General features: G+C 50.6%; 1 protein-coding gene across 2 annotated transcripts in view; it reads left to right on the forward strand.

Annotated features, from left to right (window-relative positions):
- The window catches only part of LOC144115674 (AP-3 complex subunit mu-2-like), a 77,280-nt gene that overhangs the window by 13,579 nt on the left and 36,372 nt on the right, over window positions 1–27,329 (forward strand). For both annotated transcript variants that reach the window (XM_077650134.1, XM_077650135.1), the window contains exons 4-6: window positions 10,005–10,126; window positions 15,125–15,284; window positions 19,161–19,274. In XM_077650134.1, the coding sequence (XP_077506260.1) occupies window positions 10,005–10,126; window positions 15,125–15,284; window positions 19,161–19,274 (396 nt within the window). The remainder of the gene's footprint in view (window positions 1–10,004; window positions 10,127–15,124; window positions 15,285–19,160; window positions 19,275–27,329) is intronic.

Consider the following 27,329-nt stretch of genomic DNA (forward strand, 5'->3'; position numbering starts at 1 on the left):
CCCACAAAGCCGTTTCCGGTTTGTTCATGGTTTGTCACGAGTAGATCCATGGTACATCTCATGAAACCCTACCAGCGCGTCGTTTTGGTCATCGCCACCGTCGAGAAAATATTTGGTTTTGTAGCTGAGAGGCAGACCCGCATGATTTAAATAATTAAAACAATCCAACTTGTTGGTTGCGGAGGGCTAACAGCATTTGGAGCGGGCTACGCGAGCGGGCGTACTGCAGGGAGAGATGCGCGTCGAGCCGCGGGTACCGGTGCTCGATCCAACTGTATATACGGCGCTCCAACTGTATATGCATGCAGAAACACTTGCGGCGCGCATTCTCACTGGTATATTATAGTTTACTCACTAACAATCAGATTGCGGTGACAGTTTATGGGAGTGTTTTTACTAGGCCGGAGTGCACAGGCACTGAACGAAAGCACACCTCCCCCGTGAATCCGTGATGTGACTTCGTCTCCGCAAGCACGCCGTTGGTTCTGCCGCTACACCGCTGCCGTAGAGGAAATATTTCTTTTGCCCTTGACTGTGAGACACACTCACAAAATTTTAGGAGAGAGAACAGGTTACGGGCGTGTTTCTAAGCTTGAGTGCGCAAAGCACGGAGTCCGCTGCACACCGTCACCTCGCACTTTTTTCTCTGAAAATCAACGCGAAGTTGGGGGTGCGATAATTATGCGGGGAAAATTTTCAAGCAGATATTTCGGAGTGTTAAATGCAAAGATGAATGGGTGCAAGATCAGGATTGTCAGGTCCGCAATTGTAAATATAACGAAAACATTACTTTCAAGTGTAACTTACCTTCGTTATGAAAGTACAGGGTGAACGTAAGCTCAAGCTGCTAAAGCACCTTATTTGCCACGCGCAACCTCCCCGTCACTACTCACATTGCGTACGTCCTGCAGGCAATTCTACTCTTCATCAGAGTCCGTGTCGACACTGGAATCGATGGTTTCTTCATCTTCCAATGCTTCTTCGTCGTCCCACACCAGGTGGTCCTCGGTCGCATCCAGGGCGTTCGAAATTCCTGTTTTCTTGAAGCTTCTGGCCACCATGTTTACATCAATCATCCCCCATGCCTCTGATACCCAGCTGCACAGCAGCTCCACGGACGGTCTTTTGATCTTGCCACCCGGCGTCAGAGCATGTTCACCTTCGGCCATCCATTCTGCGTACAGCCTCCGGACGTTATCTTTAAATGGCTTGTTCAAAGATACGTCAAGAGGCTGTAGCATTGATGTGAGGCCGCCGGGTATAACAGCCAGGTCCGTGCGCAGTTCCTTGAACTTCGCCCGAACAGACTCTTGAAGATGGCCCTGAAAGCTATAAAGCACGAGGAGCGACGGAAAAAGAAGCGCTCCCGGTCGCCGCCCCCACACAGTCTTCACCCAGTCCACCATAAGGTCCGCGGTCATCCACCCCTTTTCTTGGATGCGCACGTGTATACCAGGGGGGAGCTTTTTTTTCGGGAGGGTCTTCCGCTTGAAAATGACGTACGGTGGGAGCTTCCGCCCGTCCGCCGTCACGCCTAGCATGACCGTGCACCTCTGTTTTTCAGCACCTGTAGTCCTGACGTGCACAGTCCGAGCGCCTGTCTGTTCGACTGTCCTGCTGCTGGGCATATCGAAATTCAGTGTAGTTTGGTCCGCGTTCCCTATCTGGGGGAGCAAGAAGTTTTTCTCCTGCTGGATCCTGATAACAAATCGATGGAAGTCCACTATTTTTTCTTCATAGGCTGCGGGCAGGCGCTGGCAAAGCGTCGTTCGCCTCCTGAGCGAGAGTCCATTGAGCCGCATAAATCATGTGGCCCACCCGTTACTAGTGCGGAAGTCTTCCACCGGGATGCCCTCCTTTCTTGCGATTACCAGCGCCTGGTTCCGTATCAAATCAATCGACACAGCACACCCATCCGCTCATCGAGCCTCGATATATTCCAGTAAAGAGGATTCGACGGCAGGAAATTTCCTAGTCTTCGGTCCACGGAAGGCCCGGCGCGTCTTACCAGTCGTCTTGAGTTCGTCGTGCTGCCGTCTCCAATACCGGACGCAAAACTCGTTGACGCCGAAGTGTCTGCTGGCGGCGCGGTTGCCATGTTCCAACGCATACTCAATAGCTTTTAGCTTAAAAGCAGCTGTGTAGCTTGCGTAGCGTCCCATGGCAAAGCGGCACAAAGAGCACGGTGCAACACGCAAACAAGGCAAACGAGGCCTACGAGACGCCGAAGAGCTGGAGACACCTTCGCAAAATGGCGTAGCGGTGGTGAGTGGATGAGCGGTAGCGGCGGTGGCAGCGGATGATAGCACAGTACCGCCGCCTAGTAGCACGCTCGCCCAACCATGGCAGTTAGTTGTGGCCGCAGTCAATAGATGGTGATCGCTACGACAAGCAGACGGCTCGCGGCAGTAATTTTGGGGGTGCGATGATTATGCGGGGAAAAAAAAATTTTCCAATTTTTGCTAGCCAATGTGGAGGGTGCGAGCATTACGTGAGTGCGAGCATTACGCGAGTAAATACGGTATTCACATCTAGATTTTTTTCCAAAATTAACCTTTATTCTTGTTATACTGCTCCAAATTTAGATTTTTCTGCTCCAAAACTAAGATTTTCCTGTTCCAAAAATTGCTCCAAATTCTCCTTCAGCTATTGCACCCCTGGATGTTATGGGGTCACTCTACGTCCAGCCGGCCGGGAAGGCAAGCTTCCGTGCCAGCTACACGCAGGCGTTATTCAAGTACGCAACACGTTTCTCCAACCCGTGGCGCAGAGTCACAGCCACGGCAGGTCCGGATGAAATAGGCAATGGCAGGGCACGCTAGGAAATAGTTTATTATCCTAACGCGAGGTAAAGCGCACTGCGGAAGAATGTTCTATCCGTAAAATAGATGTTCAGCAGCTCACCAGGTCGTTGTCGTCTGGCATTGGTGTTCGGGGGCCGGCAGGCAGCGGAGGGGGTCCCTTGGGGCACTTAGGTCAGGTCCGGCAGCGAGAGTGCCTTCCCGCCGCGCGTTCCCCCCTTTTATCCCCTCGGTCATTGCCTCCCTAGCAGCAAATCGTTGCCGTCAAGCTTAGGCATGCTACCCTCTCCGCAGTAGGCAGCGCGTGACGTCACGTCAGTACTGGGGCGGAAATGAGCAGAGTCGCAGGGGTGCCTTCTCTCCACATTCCTGGTGGCCAGCGCGCCCGTGTGAGTCACGGTCGCTGCTGCCGTGGGGGTCGAGGAGGGGATACCAGTGTATCCCACATCCTCCCCTCCTTAAGAAGCCTCCCGAACACAGAAACAGGCACAAACAGCTTTACTCGATTTCAGAGGACCACAGGTCCAGGTCCATTTCTAGCCCCATGTTGGCGTGGCCCCTGCTTCCGTGTCAGGCGCTGGCAGTTCCGCAGCCGCCAGCGCAGGGGCCGGCAGCTTGGGGTCCGGGTCCTGGGCCTCGTCACTCGGGGCAGGAGGCGCTGCTGCCGAAGACGGAGGAGCCAACCGCGGCTGAGGACTGCGAGCCAAGGTTCGGCTCAGGCGGGCCGCCGGCGTGGGGGGCGGCGACCTGCAGAAGCCACTCTACGAACTCGGCCTCGCGGCCCGCTCGCGCCAGCATCTGACGGGCCGCGGCGCTGTGAGCGGCCGCCGCTCGATGTACATCGTCCTGGGTTGTGGCCCCGCGCGTCCTCCGGTCGTGCAGGTCCCCCGCCTTGTGGGTTTTCTCGTGTAGCATCACGGCCCCACACGGGCACAGCAGGGCTCCCGGGGTCAAGGGCAGGGAGGCGCCCTCGGCCCGCTGGTCCGCGCCGGCGACGGTGCGCCCCCGGAAGACGTTAAACAGCCTGGCCGAGGGCGTGAGCCTCTTTGCCCTCTCCTGCTGCTTCCTTGGCCGCCACGAGACGTAGCCCACCGGCGCGTCCGTACCAGCTTGGTACATCCCGCGGCGGCTGGCGCGGGGCCTGCGCTGCTGGTGGCTCTGGGCCTCGGGCTGGCGGGGTAGACGTCGGGCGATGGCTGACTGGCGGGCGAGCCGGCGAGTGGCCCAAGGTGGCGGGAGTAGCCTGACGGCGGTGCAGCGACTGCCCGAAGAGGGGGCCCAAGTGCCGCGGGCCAGCACGCCAGCGGCCTTGTGGGGTGGCCGCCGGGTGACGGCGATGCGGCGAGGGGTGATTTGGGCTTTGGCCGGACGTCGAGGGTGATCGCCGGCGCTTGGATCGTGCCTGCTTCTCCATCTGCGTCGGGGAAAAAGTCGACACAGACATAACCAACTACCAGAGCGCGTGCTACGTAATGGTTCGACCCTCACGACAGTCATGCGGGTTAACGCAAGTCAGTCTTGCGTGACACTGATCGGCATGAGCGGCCCGTACGTTCATGCATCTAACGAGACTGCCTGCCGGCTCGCGCCCTCGCTCTAGGCTGCGCAGGCAGATTCTGTTTCTGCCTAAGGTGCAAGTTATAGCGGGACGCGGGGTTTGCTGGCGGATCGCAGCGCTCGTTATCAAATTGCGGCGCAGGTCGGGCTGTGTCCCCTATCCACTCATCTCGCTGCACATAACGTTTCAGGTGGCATATGTGCGCCGGTCCACATGTCGGTTTCGACCTCAAGTCCTCGAGCCTGTAAAGTAGCAAGGAAAGTTTCTCTCACACGCTGAACGGCCCAATCCATTTTGGCGCCAACGAGGCCGCAAACTGTTTGCTAGCGTCGCTGAGAACGTGCTGGCGTCGAAGCACCAGATCGCCCACTTCGTAGTGAACATCCCGGTGCGAGCGGTCGTACAGTGCTTTCTGCTGCACCCTAGCGGTGCTCAGGTTGCGGCGAGCCTTGCGTAAGGCCTCCGTCATCTTAGCGCAGCTGCGTCGCGTACTCAGCTCGTGCTGACGAAGCGACTGGCGTCTTCCTGCTGTCCGATAGAATCCGGTCCATCGGATTTAGCAGCTCTCTACCCAGATTAAGAGAAGATTGCGCATACCCAGTCGAGCGGTTAACGGTCAAACGCAAAGTAAACGCGATCTCCGGCAGATAGGAGCCCCAATTTTTATGCCTCTCTGAGTACACGACAAGCATGGGCTTAACGTTGCGATTGACTCGTTCCGTGGGGTTCGACTGAGCATGACAGGTGGTCGTTTTCTTGTGCTTAATGCCGAGTGCAGTGCACGAATCAACGAACACCTTCACAGTAAAGTAGGACGCATTGTCCGTTATCAACTGGTCTGGGAAACCGAACCTGGTGAATACGTCCATCAGCTTCTCCATGATCACTCGTGCCGTCAGCTTTCTAAGGGGGAAATGTTCAACCCACTTGCTGAAGTGATCCGTGACCGCCAGCAAGAACTTATTCCTACTCGGTGTCATAGGATACGGTCCTATGATGTCACACGCCGCGATTTGCCAGGGAGTCTGGCTGTTAATCGGGTGCATGAGGCCGGGTGGTCGTCCGCCTCGGGGCTTCACACTTTGGCACACATGGCACGAGCGGGCGTAGCGTGTTACGTTCCTTTTCATGCCAAGCCAGGTCACAAAGCGACACAACTTAGTGTAAGTAAGTCTTGGGGCCGCTCGCATGCCTAGCGATGCACGAGTCATGAAAGTAGCGTAACAGTGCTGCTCTCCATACTCGCGGTATCACCACCTTGAACGCCTCGTTTGTGTCGTTCTCGGAGGGGATATACCTCAGCAGGATGCCGTCGGAATCCAGCAGATACGAATCCAACGCGCTCACAGCACTACCAGCTGTCTCCGTGTGCGCGGCTGCCCTGCCGCCCGGCTCCTGGAGCCCGTCGAACAACTTTCGACAAAATGGATCCTTCTGCTGAGCTTCGAGCAGCTCCTTTCTGCTGAATACGATCCCCACGGAACTCGCGTAGTCCACGTGGTTCACGCTCTTGCCCTGGATCAATGGTTGGTCCGCATTCCTTACATGGGCTGCGGCTCGGGTCTGTCCCTCACTCTTTCCGGCTGTCGGGTGGTCGGTCGCGTGACCTTCCTCGCACTGGACAGGAGCTTGCGAGAGTGCCTCAGCCACAGCGTTGTTCTTCCCTCTGCGGTAGCGCACGGTGAAGTCGTAACGCTGCAGCAACAGGGACCAACACGCTAGGCGGCTGCTCGGCTCGCTGAGTCGTCTCGGCCAGGTGAGCGCCATGTGATCCGTCTCGATCACAAATGCCACCCCATCGACCTAGTAGTCGAACTTACGCTGAGCAAGAACTATCGCTAGACATTCCTTCTCTGTCACCGAGTAGTTTCTCTCTGCCGGCGTCAACGAACAGCTCGCAAAAGCTACAGGACGGAGAACGCCTTCATGCTCCTGAAGCAACACTGCTCCTAAGCCCAGGTCGCTTGCGTCGGTTTTAATCACAAACTCCCTGTTTAGGTCGGGTAGCTGCAACTCAGCCGTGTCAGCGAGCACTTCGGTGAGGTTGCGCAGTGCATCCTCTTGCTCGTGACCCCAACTCCAGAGCTCACCTTTCTTCAAAAGCTTTGTCAAAGGCGCCTGCAGCGCTGCGAAATCTGGGATGAACTGGCGATAAAAGTTCGCCATTCCCAGGAAGCGTCTGAGACTGGCTATATTTGTGGGCGACGGAAACTCAAAAGTGATTCCCGCGGACCTCAGCCTCTCTAGGACATCCCTCAAATGGCGCAGGTGTTCCTCGAACGTTTTTGAGTACACCATGATGTTGTCTAGTACGCGAGCGCATGTTGCCACTTCGCATCTCCCAGAACACGGTCCATTAGGCACTGATAAGTAGCGGGTGCTCCTACCAAGCCAAAAGACATTCTCTTGAACTGGAAAAGGCCTCTGTGACAAGTGAAAGGAGTTTTCTCTTTGTCCCGCTCATTCATTTCAACCTGAAAGTATCCGCGGCTAGCATCGAGCGTTGTAAAGCACTTCGCCCCACCTAGGTTGGACACTAGGGAAGAAATGGGTAGAGGGTACGCATCTTTTCTCGTAACCTCATTCAGTTTGCGGTAGTCCACACAAGTCGATATGTATCGTCTTTCTTTGGAACCAAGACTACCGGGAAGCCCCAAGGGCTGTTAGACCTCTCAACAACGCCAGTGTCGATAAGTTTGTCTAAGGCGCTGTCCAGTGCTTTTCTCTTAGCCAAGCTAATTGATCTAGGATTGCACTTCCAAGGCAGTGCGTCACCCGTGTGTATTCGGTGCCTAACTAGGGTAGTGAGGCCCGGGCGGTCAGTGAATGTCGCGTTGTACTCGTAGTGGAGCGATGACAACCATGCCTTCTCCCTCTCCATCACGCTGTTCACTTCCGACAACAAGGGGTGCGCTGACCTTCCCTGCACGGCAGAGCAGTTTTCTACCGCGGCAATCTTCTCTCTGCCCTCTCTCTCAGCGGCGATGGTCCGCTCGCCTCCTGGTTCTCGGGCTGGCGGGGTGGATTTGTCACGGTCTCCCCCGCTTGCACCGCGTTCGGAGCCTGAATTGTCTGTGACGCCGCGGGCGCTTTCGCGAAAGGATTTAAGGCGACTGACGTGCGCTCCCTGTAGCCTCTGCTGCTGATGTCTATCACAATACCTGTCTTAGCTAGGAAGTCTCGTCCAAGAATTACAGGAACGGATAAACAGGGAAGATGAACGAGGCGTTGTTGCCGCACGCGTCTTTCCCAGCGAACCACTAACCTAGCTGCACCGCTTGATTGCGCTGTGCCGCTCGCGAGGCAAAAAGTGGTATCGCACTCTCTCAGCCGGATTTTGTTCTCGCGGAGATGGTTTAACACCTCGTCACCGAACAAGGAAGCGCTTGCTCCTGTATCCTATCGTTAGCTCAATGAACGGCGCTGACAGGTCAACAGAACTTCCTACGCGACATGCCAAAGGCGCTAACAAACCGGGGTTTTCTATGTACAACGCGCGGGATCGAAGGTCAATCACCGACGGCTTTGGCCGTTTCCCAACCGTGTTTGGTCACGGGCGGGAGGGCGGCCACACTCGCGGGCGAAGTGCCCCGGCTGGTCGCACCGGTAGCAACGGTTGCCCGGGCGCCGACGGGCTAGGCGCTGGTCGCCACGTTCCGGTCGGTCATCTCGAACTCGCGGCGCGGATGGTGGGGGCCGCTCGTGCGGCCGCGTGTTGGCCTCAAGATCTCGCCTCAGTTTGTTCCGCTCTGCGGCAGCGTGTGCTGTTCTCAACGCGTAGCTGAATGGGTCCAAAGCGCGGTCGGACAACTCCCAACTCCTTGGGACAGGCTCGTCAGTAAACTGTGCTGACGCTTCAGCTTTGGATGGACTGCGCGCTGAGCTGCCATTCCACGCGCAGCACGGCTCAAGTGACAGCGGTGCGGGTGGGGGTGGCCGGTACGCTCGCGCAGAGAGGATGTCTCCCTGAATGCACTTCGCCTCAGCAGCCAGCTCATCCAAATCTCTAAACCTGACTCCTCTCAGGTAGGCCATGAAAGCCGGGTGCGCTTGTCTCGGGACACGCTCAACTTTCTCCGTGTTCGTGGCACGAGGGTCAGCGAGGCGATAAAGTTCGTCCATCGCTCGGACGTACTCTAACAGAGACTCGTTGGGCTGCTGGGTGCGGAGCTCCAGCTCTCTCCTCAAACGCCACTCATAGTTTGCGGGAAGGAATTCGTCGCGGAAGCTTGCGCAAAACTCCTCCATTGTCCTCGCTCGGTTGCCAGCTAGTCGGTACCAGCGAGCCGCTTGCTTCGTCAAAGAAACAGGCACAACACACGCGAGCATTTCGGCGTCTGCAATTCCTGTCACTTGTAACCTGCATTGCGTTCTTCAAGAACACCTCGGGTGATTGCGGACTAACGCCCACGGAGTTGGGCGCAGCCGCTGATGGCGTGGAATGATGAGGCCTAAGTGCCTCATTGTCCGCGCCGCAGAGCAGCGAGGTGCCCGATGTGGAGCCTCCCTTGCCAGGCCTAAGTCCTACCAACGCGTCAGGGGATGTTCCTCTGCTATTCCGCGTGGAACGCCCAAGATTCACTAATTCAAACCCTTCCAAAGGCGCGTCAAGTAGGGAGCCCTGGTTCTGTGCCGCTGGCTCTGACAGCATGAACAAAGACTGAAAGTCAGGTCTACCGGCTGTCATCCTTTGTTAGGGCGACGGCAGTCGTTCGCTCGAACAAAGGTCACTGCTCGATTGCCTAGTTCGCCCCACGTTCGGGCGACAAGATATGGGGTCACTCTACGTCCAGCCGGCCGGGAAGGCAAGCTTCCGTGCCAGCTACACGCAGCCGTTATTGAAGTACACAACACGTTTCCCCAACCCGTGGTGCAGAGTCGCAGCCACGGCAGGTCCGGACGAAATAGGCAACGGCAGGGCACGCTAGGAAATAGTTTATTATCCTAACGCGAGGTAAAGCGCACTGCGGAAGAATGTTCTATCCGTAAAATAGATGTTCAGCAGCTCACCAGGTCATTGTCGTCTGGCGTTGGTGTTCGGGGGCCGGTGGGCAGTGGAGGGGTTCCCTTGGGGCACTTAGGTCAGGTCCGGCAGCGAGAGTGCCTTCCCGCCGCTCGTTCCCCCCTTTTGTCCCCTCGATCATTGCCTCCCTAGCAGCAAATCGTTGCCGTCAAGCTTAGGCATGCTACCCTCTCCTCAGAAGGCAGCGCGTGACGTCACGTCAGTACTGGGGCGGAAATGAGCAGAGTCGCAGGGGTGCCTTCTCTCCACATTCCTGGTGGCCAGCGCGCCCGTGTAAGTCACGGTCGCCGCTGGCATGGGGGATGAGGAGGGATACCAGTGTATCCCACACTGTGTATGGTGACTTGTGCAAGGGTGCTGGTAGCAAGTAAAGTATTTTTTCTGTTATGTAATATTGTGTTTATTGACAGATTGCATCTGCTGTTTTTTGTACAAATTAATTCATGAACTAGTTCATTCGTACAAGTAAGCCTCACTGCAACAGCTTGAAAAACAAATATTGTGTTTATTGACAGATTGCATCTGCTGTTTTTTGTACAAATTCATGAACTAGTTCATTCGTACAGGTAAGCCGCACTGCAACAGCTTGCAAAAGTAATAAATGAATGTTCAAAATTTGCAGCTCCTGGATGAAATGCTGGACAATGGCTTCCCACTTGCCACGGAGTCCAACATCCTGAAAGAGCTCATCAAACCACCAAACATTCTCCGAACACTTGCGAACACTGTCACAGGTCGCACCAAGTAAGTTGCACACAAATTTGTCTCGTGCTTGTTGCTGCAGTTTCGTGGTATTGCTCCGACTATAACTCCACTCAAATGTCGTCTTTACTAGTATGGGTGTGAAGTTTCTTTAGGGGTGCCAAAAGGTACAATCGTGATAAAAAAGAAATGCGAACAGTGCAGCACCTACATGGTCAGCTTTTTCGAATTTCTCTTCATCGCTCTTGTACCTGAATGGTAAGAAAACTGCACTAGAGTCATCCAGGATTGTATCATAGACCACCCTATTGGCTTTTTGTTTTCATTCGGGTGCAAGCGCGATGAAAAGAAATTCGAAAAGCTGACCATGTAGGCACCACTTTGTTTGCATTTCTTTTTGTTGCCCCTGCACATGCTTGAAATGAAAGCACTCCACAATCACTCGTTGTTCATAAAAATTGATGAAAAACGCAACTGTGTTGCTGCTACAACATTGGTGAAGTACGCAGTGAATAACTAGCTCATATAAGTGTAACATCATAGTTCTGCCATTTCTTCAGGCTGCTCTCTTCACTTAGTTGTCAATGTGATCCTCATTGCACAGTGCTTATATGCCCCGTGTTGCATTAGTTCTCGCTGTTTCTTTCAGCATTTTGAGCAAAACATTACCATTTAGTGCTGGTGATAGGACAAAATAAATTAGAGCGAATTGTGTGAGGAAAGCCCCAGAATGTTTGGAATTGACTGGACAGTTCATACCTGTTTGCTGAAGCAAGTGTTGCCTGGCGTAGTGTTATTGTTTCATATGACATGTACATATGATTCCACAAATTCTTCATTGGCAGTGAGCTACAAACTTGAGTGGATTATTATCATGGGACAACAAGCACATATTAGTTGGGTGGCACTTCTTGCTGCTGCACTTTCATTTGCGTTTTCCAGAAACACCTCATTTCTTTCAATTTCCTGGTAATGTTTGCACATCATCAGCAGCATTTTTGTTGTGCTGTTTTTATCTTCATAAGTTCCGAGAAGAAAAACACAAAATGCACACACACAAAAGGCCTATAAACATGTAGGCCTTTCAGAGACTGAAAAGCATTCCGTGATTGAGTTGGCTCATTTTTAGGTTTACTGGTTGTGTATGTTCTTCAGTGGTCACTTTAGGATGCAGTGCAGATGACTGCTATTCACTTAATTACGGCTCGTAAAATATAGCACATGCTCATGCATGCAACGCATTGTTTTTCTCATGGCGCCTTCTGTGTGCAGCGATGAGCAGTGATAGTACTAGGAGGGAAGCACACTTTTTATGTGGGCCAGCCACAGTGGCGGCACTCAAGACACGCAGTTCCGAATCCTTAAAAAAAGCTGGTCTCCAGGTTACACACAAGCCCACAAACACTGTTGCGCTTTGCCTACCTGTTCCCAAAGACTGGCCGCGGAGAGAAAGAGCCCAAGGCATTGCCTACCAAATTCCATGCGCCGACTGCGACGCAAGCTACATCGGCGAAACCAAAAATTTCAAAGAAATAATTCGGCAACATAAAAACGACGTCCGCAAATTCGCAAGAGAGTGCAATCCAGTAGCCGAACATTCCGAGGACTCCGACCATAGAATCAACTTCGAAGAAACCCGCATCCTTGGAACCGAAACAAATTACCACAAAAGGCTTTTTATGGAATCCTGGCACATCCAAGCCACCTCGAACAACATCAACCGCACAAAAGGAAACCTGCCCCCAGTATATGCCCAGGGACATCGCTGTTCAACTCAACGAAAAAAGTCTCCATTCACCACCTCCCTGCAGTGCGCAAGCGTGACTAACAGCCTAAACCCCCCCCTCCCCCTTCCCCACGCCTTTCACAGCTGTCCTTCCTTTGACCCCCTCCTCCCCTCCATACTTAAAAGACGCTAGCTACTGCCCTCAGTCACCCCTGATGAAGGAGCCGAGTCGGCTTCGAAACGTTGGGTTAAAGTTAAAATTTTTGGTTGTAGATGTACAGTTTTTTGTAAGTCTTCAAACCCAACCGGACAGGCAAATCTGTCAAAATGTTTAGTTTTCAAGACACGCAGTGTGCCGGGCAGGCAGACTATGATAGGGGCTCATGACAGCAGTAATCGTACGTGACAAGTTTGCACAGGGAGGAAGGAAAGAAAACGGACTACACCATTCGGTACAGGTTGGCGTCAGCATGGCATGGCCTTGTGAGGTTTGGAGGCACTATTTGAGTCTTTGAGAATAACTGAAATTCAAATCGGCATAGTTGGTTGATTGGTTGATTGGTTGATTGATTGATTGATTGATTGATGTATTTGATTTGAAACTGAGGCATTTGCAGATCTCTTTGTTCAGAACGTTTAGGGTTTCCTAATACAACCACAGCTTTAAAGGTAGGACAACACCATCCAATTTGTGTTTTTGGGAAAAATTAAGGGAGTGCAAATATTGAAATTTTTGAATGCAAATTGAATATTGCATATCTGTTCAGTATGAAAAAAAACCTAGAAAAAGATAAGTATTCAAATGTTGGTGACCTTATTTGTTTCAAAATAGTATATGGTCTTTGCAACTGAAGTAAACGAAGCAGGATGGACTCAGCAACATACTAAATAAACACGACATGCACAGAAATGTGTACTGCTTGACTGGATACAGTGAGTGTGTGCAACCTGTAATGCGGTCATGTAAAATGCCTAACAAAATGAGGTCTATGAAAAACATATCTCTGGCAACTAAAAATAATGTTATGGGCAGTAAAACTTTATTGATTCAGACTTGAAGGGACTGGAAGAATGGCTGCAATTAATTGAAGGTCAAGTTATAAAATGCTCCCAGGCCCTGAAAAATAAAAAAAAACGCCAAAAATGTGATGAAGCCTCATAAGGAGGCTCCATTGCGAAAATTCTGTGGTGAGCATGCAGTTTTGGCATGATGTAAGAATAACGAGGACGTAAGCGAGGGGAATGCACACTGGCATTGGAGAGGCGAGACTGCTTCTAGAAACAAAGAAATGATAAGCGACGCGCCAGTCAACTTCCGAAAGCGTCACACAGCAGGGTTTGGATGGCTGGGGGATTCCCAGCCGAATGCTGCTATAGCCGCTGGCTGGCCGTTAAGCTTAAAGACCTTAGAAAGCTTAGGGTCCTCCAGTCGTCGTCACACTTGCTGTCGCACACGTCAGGAAGTAGTGCATGGTCTGCAATGCATCATGCAATAGGCAGGATTTTTACACGATTGCTTGCCCTGCCAGTGACACTTCGAACTGGCCTTCCTTCAGAAGCCCCATGCTAAATTTCGCAAAGTGGGCTTTCTCTTGTATTCGTTGATGAAAACAAGACTGTGAAGCTCACTCGAAGAGTTCTGATGGCGACAGGAGTGTCATGGCTATGGGCACTAAGTATGCAGCACATTATGGCAGGATCAAACAAATTGCCGCGCTCTTTCACATTGGGATTCTTTGAGGTGGGTGGCTGGCCATCTTGTTCTCATTTCGTGTGCTATGTGAAAAAGACCACGTGTCAAATTTCACACGAGGTCCAAGCCTATTCGCGTCCAAATGTGATCGCTCCGTGTGATAACTGACAGAGGAAAAAGCCATGATGATGCCTTACTTGGCATTTTAAACGCAATCTTTGAATACTTTGCTTAGATACTGTGGTTTTGCCATGTTTGGAATTTAATAAGGTCACAGAGATTTTCCATTGCTGCTGAATATTCGGAGATTTTAGAATAGTCTGAAAGTCTCAGAGATCAATTTCTCGAATCAAATATGAACTGAATAACAAACATATTGCATTCGTATTTGAAACTATAAATATTTGCTCACCCCTAGTGATTATAAATTCTGTGGCTCTTTCTCTTTAAATTCTAATTTTTTTTTTTAAATTGCCTTTAAGGATTTTTCTCCCACTCTATTCAAACTTATGATGTCTACATCAGGGAGGACTCTGCGATCGCTATTTTGAAGTGAATGGCGAGGTATCTGGTCTCTGGTGTCCATGCCCAAAAATCGTCAATGCTCAGAGTTTACTTGCAAAAAAATTTGCCCGTATTTCATTTTATAGCTTTTTCGTTCTTATATAAGCTCTTGTTTTCAGTGCAGGTAGTGTCCTTGTCGTTAGGATGGGCTAACCTATTGAAATAGGCACCTTCAGTTTGTCCTCAGTGACTGTTTCATTTTCTAGAAATAGATGCCGCTTAAAAAGTTCAAGGTCTTAGTGCCAGCCAAGCATCATATTCGGTTGTACTGAAACCATGTTGCAGCTGTAGCTGTCTGAAACTTTTGATATATTTCTAACCTTTTCCGTTTTTTTTTTTTTTTTTACTAACCTGCACTTTGTGAGTGACTGTGCAGAAGGGTGTAACATGGGAAAATAGCCGGTTGTTTCTTCTGAATCAGTCGTTTTGCTTCAGATGTGTGTACAAACTAGGCTGCCAGAAAAGAAAGGAGTAACAGTGGCATACATGCGTTTACCTTTCAGTCCCATCTTGGAAAACAATGCGGATGCGTAAGGAAGCACTTCATTTGCACATTTTAATGCTAGGGGCACAGTACACAGAACGTGCAATGTTGTCCTTTTTTTTTTCGAAGGTGATTGTTGAACCTGTAACTGTGATGTTTGGGACATTAAAAATTTTTGACTTTGGCATCACCAAAAAAGGGGGGTGGGGATGGGTTAAAAAGAGTGAAGATGAGTAAAAAATAATATACAAGTTTGATAAAAGCAAGTATTGTACATCCTCAGTTTCATTTGAATCTCTTCGTACTGCATTCTTTGTTGTTGAATGATAGTTAATTTGTAGCGTAGCTAGAGCATACTAAATCAGCTTTATTGGTTCTAAGACAAACCTCATTTAACACATGCCAAATGTAGTGCAGTTCGAGCTGTATTTGAGACAAAAAATATTATCAGGAGGAATTTTTTCGTTAATACTTGCTCATCTTAGTACACTTTTACTCAGATTTTCTAGTGTTTGCTCAATTAATGTAAAGGTGTCTGTGCTGAAAATTCACCACAAATATTTCCCTGTTCAGCCTGAGCAGCACCCTGCCCACCGGTCAGCTGTCCAATGTCCCGTGGCGTCGGACTGGTGTCAAGTATGCCAACAATGAGGCCTACTTTGATGTGGTCGAAGAGGTGGATGCCATCATCGACAAGAGCGGGTCGGTCATCTCCGCCGAGATTCAGGGATATGTAAGTTATGCATTGTTTCATTTGAAACAGCAGTGCATGTGTTCCACCCGTGTGTGCATCTTGATATGAAGGCCATGTATGCTCATACCTCCCTAGCTCTGCATTCCGCCTGGGGGGAAGAGTTGATAGCTATAGTAGCTGCACCTCTGTAGTTTTACATACATGACAGAAGCCAACAGTCACCCAAACCAAGGAGCATAGGAAATGATGAAAGTACGGAACCCTGCTTATAAGAGCCCTCTTATGTAACACACAAAAAAGTGGTAGGGGTTTAACATACAGTAATCCCTCGTTAAAACGAAGTCAGCGGGAAGGCAAAAAAATTCATTATAAGTGGTAATTCGATATAAGCAGCCAGCCAAGAAGGTCTAAAGCAGTCGAGCTTTTATTGCACCACAACTGCTTGGAAGTCAAAATACAGTGTATTCAGTGAGGCAAAACTTTATTCAGGCGCAAAAGAGGCGGTGATCTTTGGCTGTTTCAAGTTCTTACTGGCCGCGTGCAACCCCTCCTCTAATCTGACCAAGCATTGCACGAGGCCGCGGTCGATGCCCATATGCGTTCAACCTTCGGGGTATTTCGAATCGCGTAGGCAGTGGCCGTTTTTTGGGGGGAAGACAACGAGAGTATCGCGCTGGAAAGCACCGCAATTAAATGCCGTGGCTCGAGTCTGAGGTTGTGTTTGTTGTGCTCAAAAAACCGTTAGCTGCTCACTGTTGCTACGCAGCGCGATCATGAAAACTGAACGGTTTTGCAGTAGGGGCTTGCATGATTACTGGGTAATTTTTTCCTGAGGTGTGTAGCTGTGAAGTTTGCAAAACGAGAGTTTTTCAGCGCACCATTATCGACGACACTGTGCTAATTCTACGGTTCGAGTGTCGGTGTTCGCGCAACGTCGTGTTCGCGCCTTTGACAAATGTCTAGGAACAACATTCATTGACCCTACCACGCATTTAGACCGTTTGTCTAGCCGGATGGCGCGAATCGAGCATGATCGGCTTGAGACAATCGCCACAGAAACACAATGAAACATTAGAGAGCAGCGCAAAAGAACAGCACAGAAAAAAGCAGAAACATAGAAACACTGACGGGCGCTATCCCCGCCCGTCCTGTGTTTCTATGTTTTTGCTGTCTTCTGTGCCGTTCTTTTGCGCTGCTCTCTAATGTTTCAAGTACGAACCAACTAGCCTAAACTAAAATTTTATTCGAAAACACCACTGTTACGTTGACCCGCCATGTAGACAGCCTGACTCGCTGCTGGCCATGCTTGGATTTTTCGTGTTTTCGGCAAGTTATCGGTCGATTTGCACCGTCAAAAGTGCCACGAAGCTAGGGGCGGTGTTTTATTGCGATGCAAGCCGATTATGGCGAGTGGTAAGGAAATTTCTGTACTGGCTTCCCAAAGTCATCTTCCTGATCTGTTAACATAGCTCCTCGCGTCGAACATGGCAAAGGGCATGCGACCAGCAGTCGCTTGCGTCAAGGCAGCAGCTCGACAACACTGTTGTTCTTACTTGCAAGCGCGACCTGCAGGTTGCCTTCTCGTTTGAAGCGAAAACTCTCGGGAATGAAGTTGTTCACGCGCTGTCGAGAGTTTTGTCTGCTTTGGCCGATGTGAAACAATTAGGCTTAGCGACGACTACGGCAGCCAGGGAGCAGCTCAGTTTGTTGCAAACTCTCGGGAATGAAGTTGTTCACGCGCTGTCGAGAGTTTTGTCTGCTTTGGCCGATGTGAAACAATTAGGCTTAGCGACGACTACGGCAGCCAGGGAGCAGCTCAGTTTGTTGCCCAGCGCGTCCACGGTCAGCGTCGTTGCAGAAAGCTCGGCTCGCTCTCAACTCGCAAGTGTGAATGGGCTCATAATCGGAGGGACGCCTCTTTTGTTTCTTCTTGGCAAGTTTCAGCGCCAGAAGTGCCCTTTAGAGCTGCAAAATTTTGCTCATCAAGCGCACCCCATGGAATGCTACTGCGGAAGTCTGCCCGCGGTCTTTTTGCCACTTTTCAGCATCCAAGAGACTGCGGTTTTCTGGCATCGCAAAGCATCAGGAAAACTTTGTTTTGGTGTAGATTCTATCACAGGGGAAACCAGCGATGCGACTGCGACTGATTCGGATACGCTGCACCACGGAATTTGACACCTTCCGTTCACTCTGCTATAAAGAGCTGGGGGTGCGCGGCACTCTCTTGGTACTCGTTACTAGGCAGGTCATCGGTCTTAGGTTTGGTACTTTTGTGGCCTGTTCTGTGCCTGCATGAGACTGATTTGTCGGCGGTATTAATTTGACGCTGCATGCGTAAAGGGTCGCCCGCTCGGCGGCGGCGATGCCTCCGCTCGCCACTTCGCTCTAAGCGAGTCAAGCCCTTTGTGCGCTTCGAGTAATGTTGCTTAAAATGCATGCGTTTGGCTCGGGACCGAAAGAAATTTCGAATAAAGCGATTTTGTTATAACGAGGAATTTCTGTAGTTAAACCGAGTAGATGTGCGAAAGCAGTGTTCACCCGCTGCGGTGGCTCAATGGTTATGGCGCTCGTCTACTGACCCGGAGTACCCAGGTTCGAACCCGATGGCGTAGGCCGCGTTTCGATGGAGGCGAAAGGCAAAAGGCGCCCATGTGATGTGGGAGGTCAGTGCACGTAAAGATCCCCAGGTGGTCTAAATTATGCCGGAGCCCTCCACGCAACCCTCTCTTCCTTTCTTCTTTCACTCCCTCCTTTATCCATTCCCTTTCAGGTGTCCAGGATATATAGGAGACAGTTACTGCATCATTTCCTTTCCTGAAAACCAATTTTCATTTCAGCGTTCATTCATAAATTGGAGGGGACACTTAAGCTCCACCTTAAGGGGGTGATAGCTTTAGTGGGTTAGTGCTCATATATGCAGAATTGGTCATCCTGCGCATAACATTCATAAATTGGGGTGAGTTCTCATACCAATACCAGTGCCATGGTGCAGCAGTTAAGCGATGCACCACTGCACTGGCAGATGGCAGTTTCTATCACAGCCACCAGTAGGGATTGTGCAACCCATGTTGCTCTTCGTGAGCAACCTCTCGCAATTAATCATTAAATTAACTGCCACTTGCCAGGGCAGGTTGTAATGATGCTACAAGGTTACTTGACCTAGGTGGCGCAACGCCATTGGCTACAGCTGGCACGACGCTCATAAAACTTACCAGAGCTTCCTCCCATTGGCTGCAGCTTGCGCGACACTCGCAGTCCTCTGAGCTTACCCGAGTAACTCGGGTTAGCTCTGGTTAGCTCAGAGTATAAGACCGGATGACAAGATTCTTGCTCGAGGTTGGTACATCTGGAGTAGTGCTTTCGCACCAAAACTCTTCAATATGTCTCTCATGTAAATCGGTTCATCTGTATAACAAACAAACAAAGCGGAAAAGCCTAATATAAAAGATGCCACAAGGACATCTGAAGCCACCTCTGAAAAAAATTACACAGTTCATATTACTAGTATTTCTATACTGGTTGAACTGACAAGTTGACACAGTCCACTTACACTAGCACTGCATTTTCTTTGATTTCGCAATTTTTCTGTGAAACTTGGCTCAACACCACAGTGCACTGTAGTCATGTCTTTGATACTAATCTCTATTGTGCAACAAATTTGCAGCTGCTGCCGTCAATTACTATGCTGTTTTGTTTGATTGTGTGTCCTTCTGTATTGCATGCATTTTATTTGTTTATTCGTGACTTGCAGTTTTTCCCTGTTCCTGCAAAGTATAAGTAGGCTGGGTTAACAATGTGAAATAATTCCATGATTACTACGTACTATGTTATTATATCTGAATTGTTGTTGTTGATGTAGTGAATCCTTCTTGTATCAAAAATCCCTCTCCCAAAATTACCGTACTGTTTGTTCAGGTGGACTGCTGCATCAAGTTGAGTGGAATGCCTGACCTCAGCCTGACGTTTGTGAACCCACGCCTCTTCGACGATGTCAGTTTTCATCCCTGTGTTCGTTTCCGGCGTTGGGAGGTGAGCTCACGTGCAGGGAATTGCTAAGAAAAATTGGTACAGTGAAAGCTCGTTAATTCGAACCTCGATAATTCGAATTTTCGGATAATTCGAACTACACTACTTGGTTTGGCCAAGCTCCATAGAGGTCTGAGTATAAAAAAGCCCGTTAATTCGAATGCGAGTCAGTTCCGCTAACGATTATTCGAACTACGCGCCGCCTCGTCTGCACGACTTGGCACGCAGCACATGGCCAAAAAAAAAAAAAACCACCTCCGCATAGTTGGAGGCTGCGCACGTCCTAAGCGGGGACAGAAGATGGAACCAGATAAAACGGTGGAAGAGTGGGTAAAGCGTAAATGGCGCCATCACCGTCGCGGCGGCTGGCGGCGCCGGAGGGTAGGGGTTGGCGGTCGCAATGGCAGCTGCCTACCCTCTTTTCCGCACAGCCTCTGAAACTCGCAACTAAATACTCGTTAACTCGGAATTACGGATAAGTACTGTCGGCGCGGTCTCAGCCAATGCCCATGAAAGGCTAGGACGTCCGACGGGCACTGCAAAGTACGTGCAAAAAACTTTTTTTTCTTAGCGAGTGTTGTCCATCCTTCCACCCATCAGTCGCCAACAGAAGCACGCGGTCAGCGGCAATCATGACACCGGCTTTTAGCATTGTTCGCTGCAAAAGGCGTTTGCTGCTATCGGGCGTTCCAATGATTGAGTGGCAGTAGACAGCATCCGCCCCAGTCGCCCATGGCGGGATAAGGAACACAACCAGACAAGCGCTGGCACTCTGCCAAGTTCGCTTCCCCCCCTTGCTGGAGCTAATGTCAGAAGGCAAACACACCCTGATGGTATCGCTGCGCAGCATCTTGGCACACTGCCAAGAAGTGCGTTGTGGACTGTGATGTGTTAAGGCCTGATGCTTTTCTTTTTTTTCAAATTCTTAGGCAGACATCGGGGGTGGGTGGGTCCATTATGCAGTGGGTTCGTTACGCCAGTAAATACGGTACATATACCGGTACATATACCGTAATGCAAATGGTTCTTGTCAGCTTTTCGAGGCCATTCGATAATTAAAACTTTTTTCCCGGTCCCGTGAAGTTCGAATTAACGAGCTTTTACTGTATACAGCTTTTGGATTTAAGTGTTTTATAGTCGCCGACCTATTTTTTGGACTCGAAGAGACCCAAAGAATGGTCCGATTAATCGAACAGTCCGAAAAATCCGCGAAATACAAAAAAATCACTTTATTGAGATGAAGTCTGCTTAAAAATGTCGCTGATTTTACCTTGCGGAAAATTTCTCTTGCTGGTGACGATTTGCGCCAAAGTTTTGCTTTCACTGTACACGCTAGACAGCAAGGTCACAGCATTTAGTTGAATACTTCCCACGCTTCTTTGAAGGACCCGGCGGCACCGGCGGGGCCATGTTGTTCACAACACGAGTGCGCACCACAGTGCTCGTCAAACACACGCAAAGACAAGGCACTTTTCGTTCAAAGCGGTGGAACCGCCGGACGCAGTCACAAAATGGCGAACAGATGTAACTTCGTGAAGACTGAGCGCCACTCGGTCGACGCGGTCAGAGAAACCCAAGGGATGAGAAACGGCGAATGGCGAACATATGAGACCCGCCGCGGTGGCTCAGTGGTTAGGGCGCTTGGCTACTGATCCGGAGTACCCGGGTTCAAACCCGACAGCGGCGGCTGTGTTTCGATGGAGGTGAACGCAAAGGCGCCTTTGTGCTGTGCGATGTCAGTGCACGTTAAAAATCCCCAGGGGGTCGAAATTATTCCGGAGCCCTCCACTGTGGCACCTCTTTCTTCTCTCATTCCCTCCTTTATCCCTTCCCTTAATGCGTGGTTCAGGTGTCTGCGGAGATGTGAGATAGCTACTGCGCAATTTCCTTTCCCCAACAACCAATTTTCAACGTATGAGACAAGTGATAACTGCCCGCAACAACGTCAGCGACAAAAGCAAGTTGACGGCGTTGACAATCCGACTGCCACCTCGAAGTTTCAGAAATCGCAGGGACCTCTACTGGCAAAAATGAGGTGCCGAAAGTATGTCAGGCCAATCCAACTGCAGAGTAAATCCACCTCAATTCAAGATGGCTCTTCTTGCGCCGCGGAAAGCCGATAATATGGCCGATTTTGGCCCGCAGGCGACTGAAATTAGTCCGAAAAATCGAACTTTCGGACTTTTGTAGTCCGAAATATCCTACAAGTCCGAATTACCCGTCGGCTACTGTATTCCATCCTGCTACCTGTTTGCAGTGGAGCGGAAGTTGCAAGGAGCATTCAGTTAGTTTTGCCTCCTGAGCTCTTACCTTTATTAACTCATGGAAATGATAAGTACTGCTGTGAAATTAAAGTTTAGAATGTCCTCTTTTTCAGAACATTTCTTTTAGGTGTGTCTCCACCACTGATGCACTGGTCTCTGCATTCTGCTGCAAAAGAATGATGGCAGCCGTTTTGCCTTGCCCACCTACCTTCACGTCTGATAAAGAACTCACCAACTTAGTGCACCATGGGTGGTGAACACTTGATCTCGTTCTCGTATAGCAGCACGCATAGGCTAGGGCACCATGGTTGCAAGCGCACATCCGCAGGTGGGGACTGTACTGAAAGGGAAATGCTCCCACAAAATAGAGCATTCTATACCTACATTTGAATGCGGCATCTTTCATTTCCATCACTTAATAGAAAAGTTACAAGTCAGAGGGCAAAACTTTCTGTATAGCCCACTTATGAGCGTGAGGCAACACCTGTGGCAAAAGTGCTGTTGCCACACGCTTGTAGCTTCCACTTCACTGCAAACTAGCATGTAGTGAAGTATGCGTGTTCTTCCTGTGACTGCTGACCTCATCGAGGCATCTCAACATACAGTGTTGAATGCATGTATACTTTTTTTTGTGCCATGCGTTCACATTAGTGCATGCCTGCCACCTCTCCCAAATTTCGACCGGACCGCCCGATTGCACATGCACTTATTTCTCCCGAAAACTGTGCATGACTTTGTTCGTATATCATTTTTTTCGAAATTAACTCACAGCATGCATTATAGGTTAACCGTAATCACTAGCACATGCTTGTTATCTGGCCGAAGCCAAAGTGACCACAGCTGCTCCAGCTGCTGGCAAATTTTTTTTACTTCAATAATTTGGACTGTGCATCATGAGCCACCAACTTTCCTATCAGACTAATACAGTTGACGACCGATTATTCGGACCCTCTAGGGACCGCGAAAACGACCGAAAAATCGGCCAGTCCGGAAAATCAAATTTCACGAAAAAAATCACGAACTTATTGCCATTATGCTGAAGGAAGAGGTCAATTGCGTTGCACACATTCTAAAGCTCCTAATGACTAAATTTCGCCACGCGACACGTGCAAAAACAACGGGCGGAGACCGCTTTCACGAGCTCAGCCTGGCTGTGCTGCCCTCAGCATGTTGCCGATGAATGCACGGATTGGGACAAAGTCTGAACGGGAAAGCGAACACGCCACTGCAGTAACTACATTGCGCCAGCAGTACGATGGGCCCAGAACAAGAACGCAAAGATGGCGAAACATTAACCGAGAAACAGCCGAAGCAAGCGCTCCGTCGCGTTGGCCTCCGTCATTAGGCCTAGTGACTAGAGCCAAAATCGGCATCGTATTCGGCGATATGCACTCTGCGGTGGCTTGCAGCTAGCGCTATCTAGTAGTGACGTGTGAAATTTAGCTTTTACTGGTGCACGAATTTTCACGCTTGGCTAAGAAAATATTTTTTTTTTCAAAATTTCGATTCTCTAAAGTTAAGGGCGCTGCCCTTACACAGGAGCGGCCCTTACACGAGTATTTATGGTATATTGCAGTTTTTTTCATGCCTCACACCACCTGAACACACCTACAAGTCACAACCATCGTTTGGGAGATGAAACCGAAACCAAAAGAGCAGGAGAGAAGAAATTCGTTTATAAATTGTTAAGACTCGTAGGGGAATACCCTGTGGTGGTCAGTGTACTCATGTCTTACACAGTCGAACCCGGATATATTGAACCCGCATATTTCGAATTATTGGCTATATCGAACACACAGATTACCCCCTTGAAAATACTATGTAAAAGTATAGGATAATTGCGTAGTATATCGAATTCCATTTTCGTTGGACATTCGATATATCGAACGGCGCGCTGCGCCGCGCCCCTGGAAGGTGCGCTTTTCCCAAAGACATTCGTGTCCGGTCCTCAGAGGTAAACTTTTCCGCAGAGTCAGTCAGCAGGCTCCTCCTCTGCGCATGCGCGGCCGTCGCCTAGCGACGGAGACGCAGAGCCTTTCCCCCGTTCTTGCGCCCCACCGGCGCGAGCTCTCACGCTCCTCCTCTACCGCCGGCGTGTGCATTGGGCAAGGGCATTGGGCAAGGGCATTGGGCAAGGGCATTGGAGCTCATCGAAGAGAGTGCGCGGCATGGAGACGTGGCGACGTTTCCAAGCCACGCTTCCTGGGAAAAGGGAGAGAGAGAGAGAGAGAGAGAGTGAAGGGTCGGCACGGTCGCTCGTGGGCCAGGGGAGACGAGAGAGCCAGAGAGGGCTCAAAAAACGAACATAGCGCCTTCGACGGCATATTCCGCCGATCTTTTTCCCCGCTCTCTTCTTTCTTTTCCCTTTGTCGTTCCTTCGCAGCCCCGTTGACTGTCGCTCGAACAGGCTTAGCTCGGACTGCTCCATCTGCACATCGTGCGTGTTATTGTGCGTACCTCTGTTTCAACGTGCCGTGTGTAGCGTGTGTGATTGCAGTCATCTGGTGAGCTATGGCATCCGCGGACATAAAAAAGAGGAAGAATCTGGACTTTGCAAGAAAGCTTGAAGTAATCCGGCGTGTCGAGAATGGAGAAAAGAAGTCCTCCGTGGCAGACGCATTCGGCATTCCGCGGAGTACTTTAAGTACGTTGTTAAAGAACAAGCAGGACATCAAGCTTAAAGCAGGTGAGGAAAGTCGCTCGGGAGCGTGTCATGTGCGCCCTGCTGCTTTTGACAAAGTGGAGAAGGCACTCTACACGTGGTTTCTTGAAATCCGAGCGAAAAATATTCCCGTGGATGGCCCGACCTTAATCGAAAAGGCCAAATGGTTTGCTACGGCTCTTGGCGAAGAGAACTTTTGCGGTGGCACTGGATGGCTGCAACGGTTTAAAAACCGCCACGGCATTGTAGGAAAGGCCATTTCAGGCGAAAGTGGGGCTGTCAGCAGCCAGGAGATGCAGCAGTGGCTTTCTGAGGAGTGGCCGAAGATCACTGAGAAGTTTTCGCCTGCAGAAATCTTTAATGCAGACGAAACTGGTCTCTTTTGGCAAATGTTGCCGAATAAGACACTCGCTCTTCGTGGAACCACATGCCACGGTGGTAAAATGAGCAAAGTGCTTGTGTCGGTGCTGCTTGCAGCCAACATGGACGGCTCGTGCAAGCTATGGCCATTCGTGATCGGGAAGAGCAAGTCACCGCGCTGCTTCAAGAACTGTAAACAGCTTCCCGTCCGCTACAGCTGTAATAGGAAGGCCTGGATGACACGTCAACTTTTTGTTGAATGGCTGCAGGCTTGGGACGCTGAGTTGGGCAAGTCGGGCCGCCGAGTTTGCCTTCTGGTAGACAACTGTTCGGCCCATCAAACAACTTGCAAGCTGCAGCACATCGAATTGAAGTTTCTCCCGCCGAACACCACAGCGAGACTGCAGCCCCTCGACCAGGGTATCGTAAAGGCATTCAAGGTAGGCTATCGGAAGCGACTTATTCAACGGCTCCTCATAAACCTCCGCATGGGAACCGATCTCAAGATTGACCTGCTTGGCGCGATCCAGATGATTACCGGCGCTTGGGGCGACGTGAAGCAGGCCACAGTAGTCAACTGTTTTGGCAAGGCAGGCCTTGAAGTGGCTAGAGATGAATGTCCGGAAGCTTTAGATGACGATGAGTGCTTGGAGGACGCGTTTTTATGATCGCGAGTGCTTTTTTGGCCTATATCTGTATATCGAATTTTCGCTATATCGAACTATTTTCCGATCTCCGTCGAATTCGATACATCCGGGTTCGACTGTATGCATCATTACAGAAAAGAAAACATACAACTAAAATTAGGTGTCTATAGTTCTTTAACTAACAATGTGTGATTTATTATATCGTGCACAGCTTTTTGTATGTCAGGGCAAACAAGTCATCGTGTCCCTTCTCTACATCATAAATATCGCTGACAGTCACGGAGACTGAGCAACTTAATGTTGTTGCGGGAATGAATATATTTACAGCTATGTACACCAGCGAAGGAACAGCTACGAGCGGCACTCGGAACACAGTCAGAACTTCGTTGTCGTCTTCCGTCTTCGTCCACCCATTCACTCGCTCAGTCTCGTCGTCGTCTTCCCGCTTCAGGACCCCCGGCTGATGAGACGCCGTCTCAGCGTTAGAGTGGCGACGTATGAACATCGTGATAAGGTTTTAGGCGGCAGACATGGACGACGTCAGTGGAGGGGCCGGAGGACGATGGCGAGCACGCAAGGGGTGCAATTTCATAGTTCACGTCGGTGACACGGCGCACCACACGGTAAGGGCCCCGGTAGTGAGAAAGGAGCTTCTCGGAGAGACCGACGCTGCGTGACGGCGTCCAGAGGAGGACGAGTGATCCGGGTTCATATTCGACCGCCCGGTGATGGCGGTCGTAGGCGGAACTTCTGGGAAGCTTGTGAGGCACGGAGCCGACTACGGGCTATTTGGCGCTCCAACGAGGCCTGGGCGATGGCGTCCTGAGCGTAAGCAGTGGTGGCGACTGAAGAAGACGGCAGGAGTGTGTCCAAAGGCAAGATGGGGTGCCGACCAAACAAAAAGTAGAAAGGGGAATAGCCGGTTGTGTCATGCCGTGAAGAGTTGTATGCAAAAGTCACATAAGGCAAGGCAGCGTCCCAATCTCGGTGGTCTGGCGAGACGTACATTGCCAACATGCCGGTGAGCGTGCAGTTGAACCGTTCCGTAAGCCCGTTGGTTTGTGGATTGTAAGCTTTCGCGAGCTGGTGCTGCGTGGCACACGAACGAAGAATGTCATTAATCACTCGGGACAGAAAATAACAATCACGGTCAGTGAGCAGTTGACGAGGGGCGCCATGGTGAGGAATGAAGTTTTGGAGAAGAAAATCGGCGACATCGGTAGCGCAGCTGGTAGGCAAAGCACGCGTGATGGCGTACCGAGTCGTACTATCAGTTGCGACAGCGATCCACTTGTTGCCGGAGAGGGACGTGGGAAAAGGGCCAAGAAGGTCGAGGCCAACACGGTGAAAAGGTTCCGGAGGTACGTCGATGGGTTGTAGGAGACCGGCAGGCAAAGTGGAGGGCCTTTTCCGACGTTGACACAGGTCGCAAGCGGCAACGTAACGCTTGACGGAACGATACAGGCCAGGCCAAAAGAAGCGGCGCCGCACTTGAGCTTACGTGCGGGACACGCCAAGGTGGCTGGCTGTCAGCAGATTGTGCAATTCTTCAAGGACAGAAGAGCGTAGATGTTGGGGTATGACGAGCAGCAATGGAGGACCATCAGAGCGTAGATTGCGGCGATATAAAATGCCATTCTGGAGCACATAAAGTTGCAGAGACGGAGATCGGTTTGCAGAGCGGAGGCCATCAAAGATAGGGCGTAAAGATGAGTCGTGGCGCTGTTCGTTGGCGATATCGGTGAGAGCAGTGACAGCTGAGAGGCAGGGCAGGGTCTCAGCATCTTCTAGGTCAGGTGGCTCCACAGGGTACCGGGATAAACATTCAGCGTCCTGGTGGTGACGACCGGACTTGTACACTACAGAGTATGAATATTCTTGGAGGGGCAAAGCCCAGCGACCAAGGCGACCGGTGGGATCTTTTAGTGAAGACAGCCAACAGAGAGCGTGGTGATCAGTGACAACAGCGAATGAGCGGCCGAGCAGGTACGGGCGGAATTTAGCTACAGCCCAGACAAGGTCGAGACACTCGCACTCAGTAATGGAGTAATTTTGCTCTGTGGCGGAAAGTAGGCGGCTGGCATAAGCGATGACGCGATCTTGTCCCTGTTGACGTTGGGCTAGC

The sequence above is a fragment of the Amblyomma americanum genome, chromosome 1 (genome assembly GCF_052857255.1).
Source record: "Amblyomma americanum isolate KBUSLIRL-KWMA chromosome 1, ASM5285725v1, whole genome shotgun sequence".
In the NCBI taxonomy this organism is placed as follows: domain Eukaryota; kingdom Metazoa; phylum Arthropoda; class Arachnida; order Ixodida; family Ixodidae; genus Amblyomma; species Amblyomma americanum.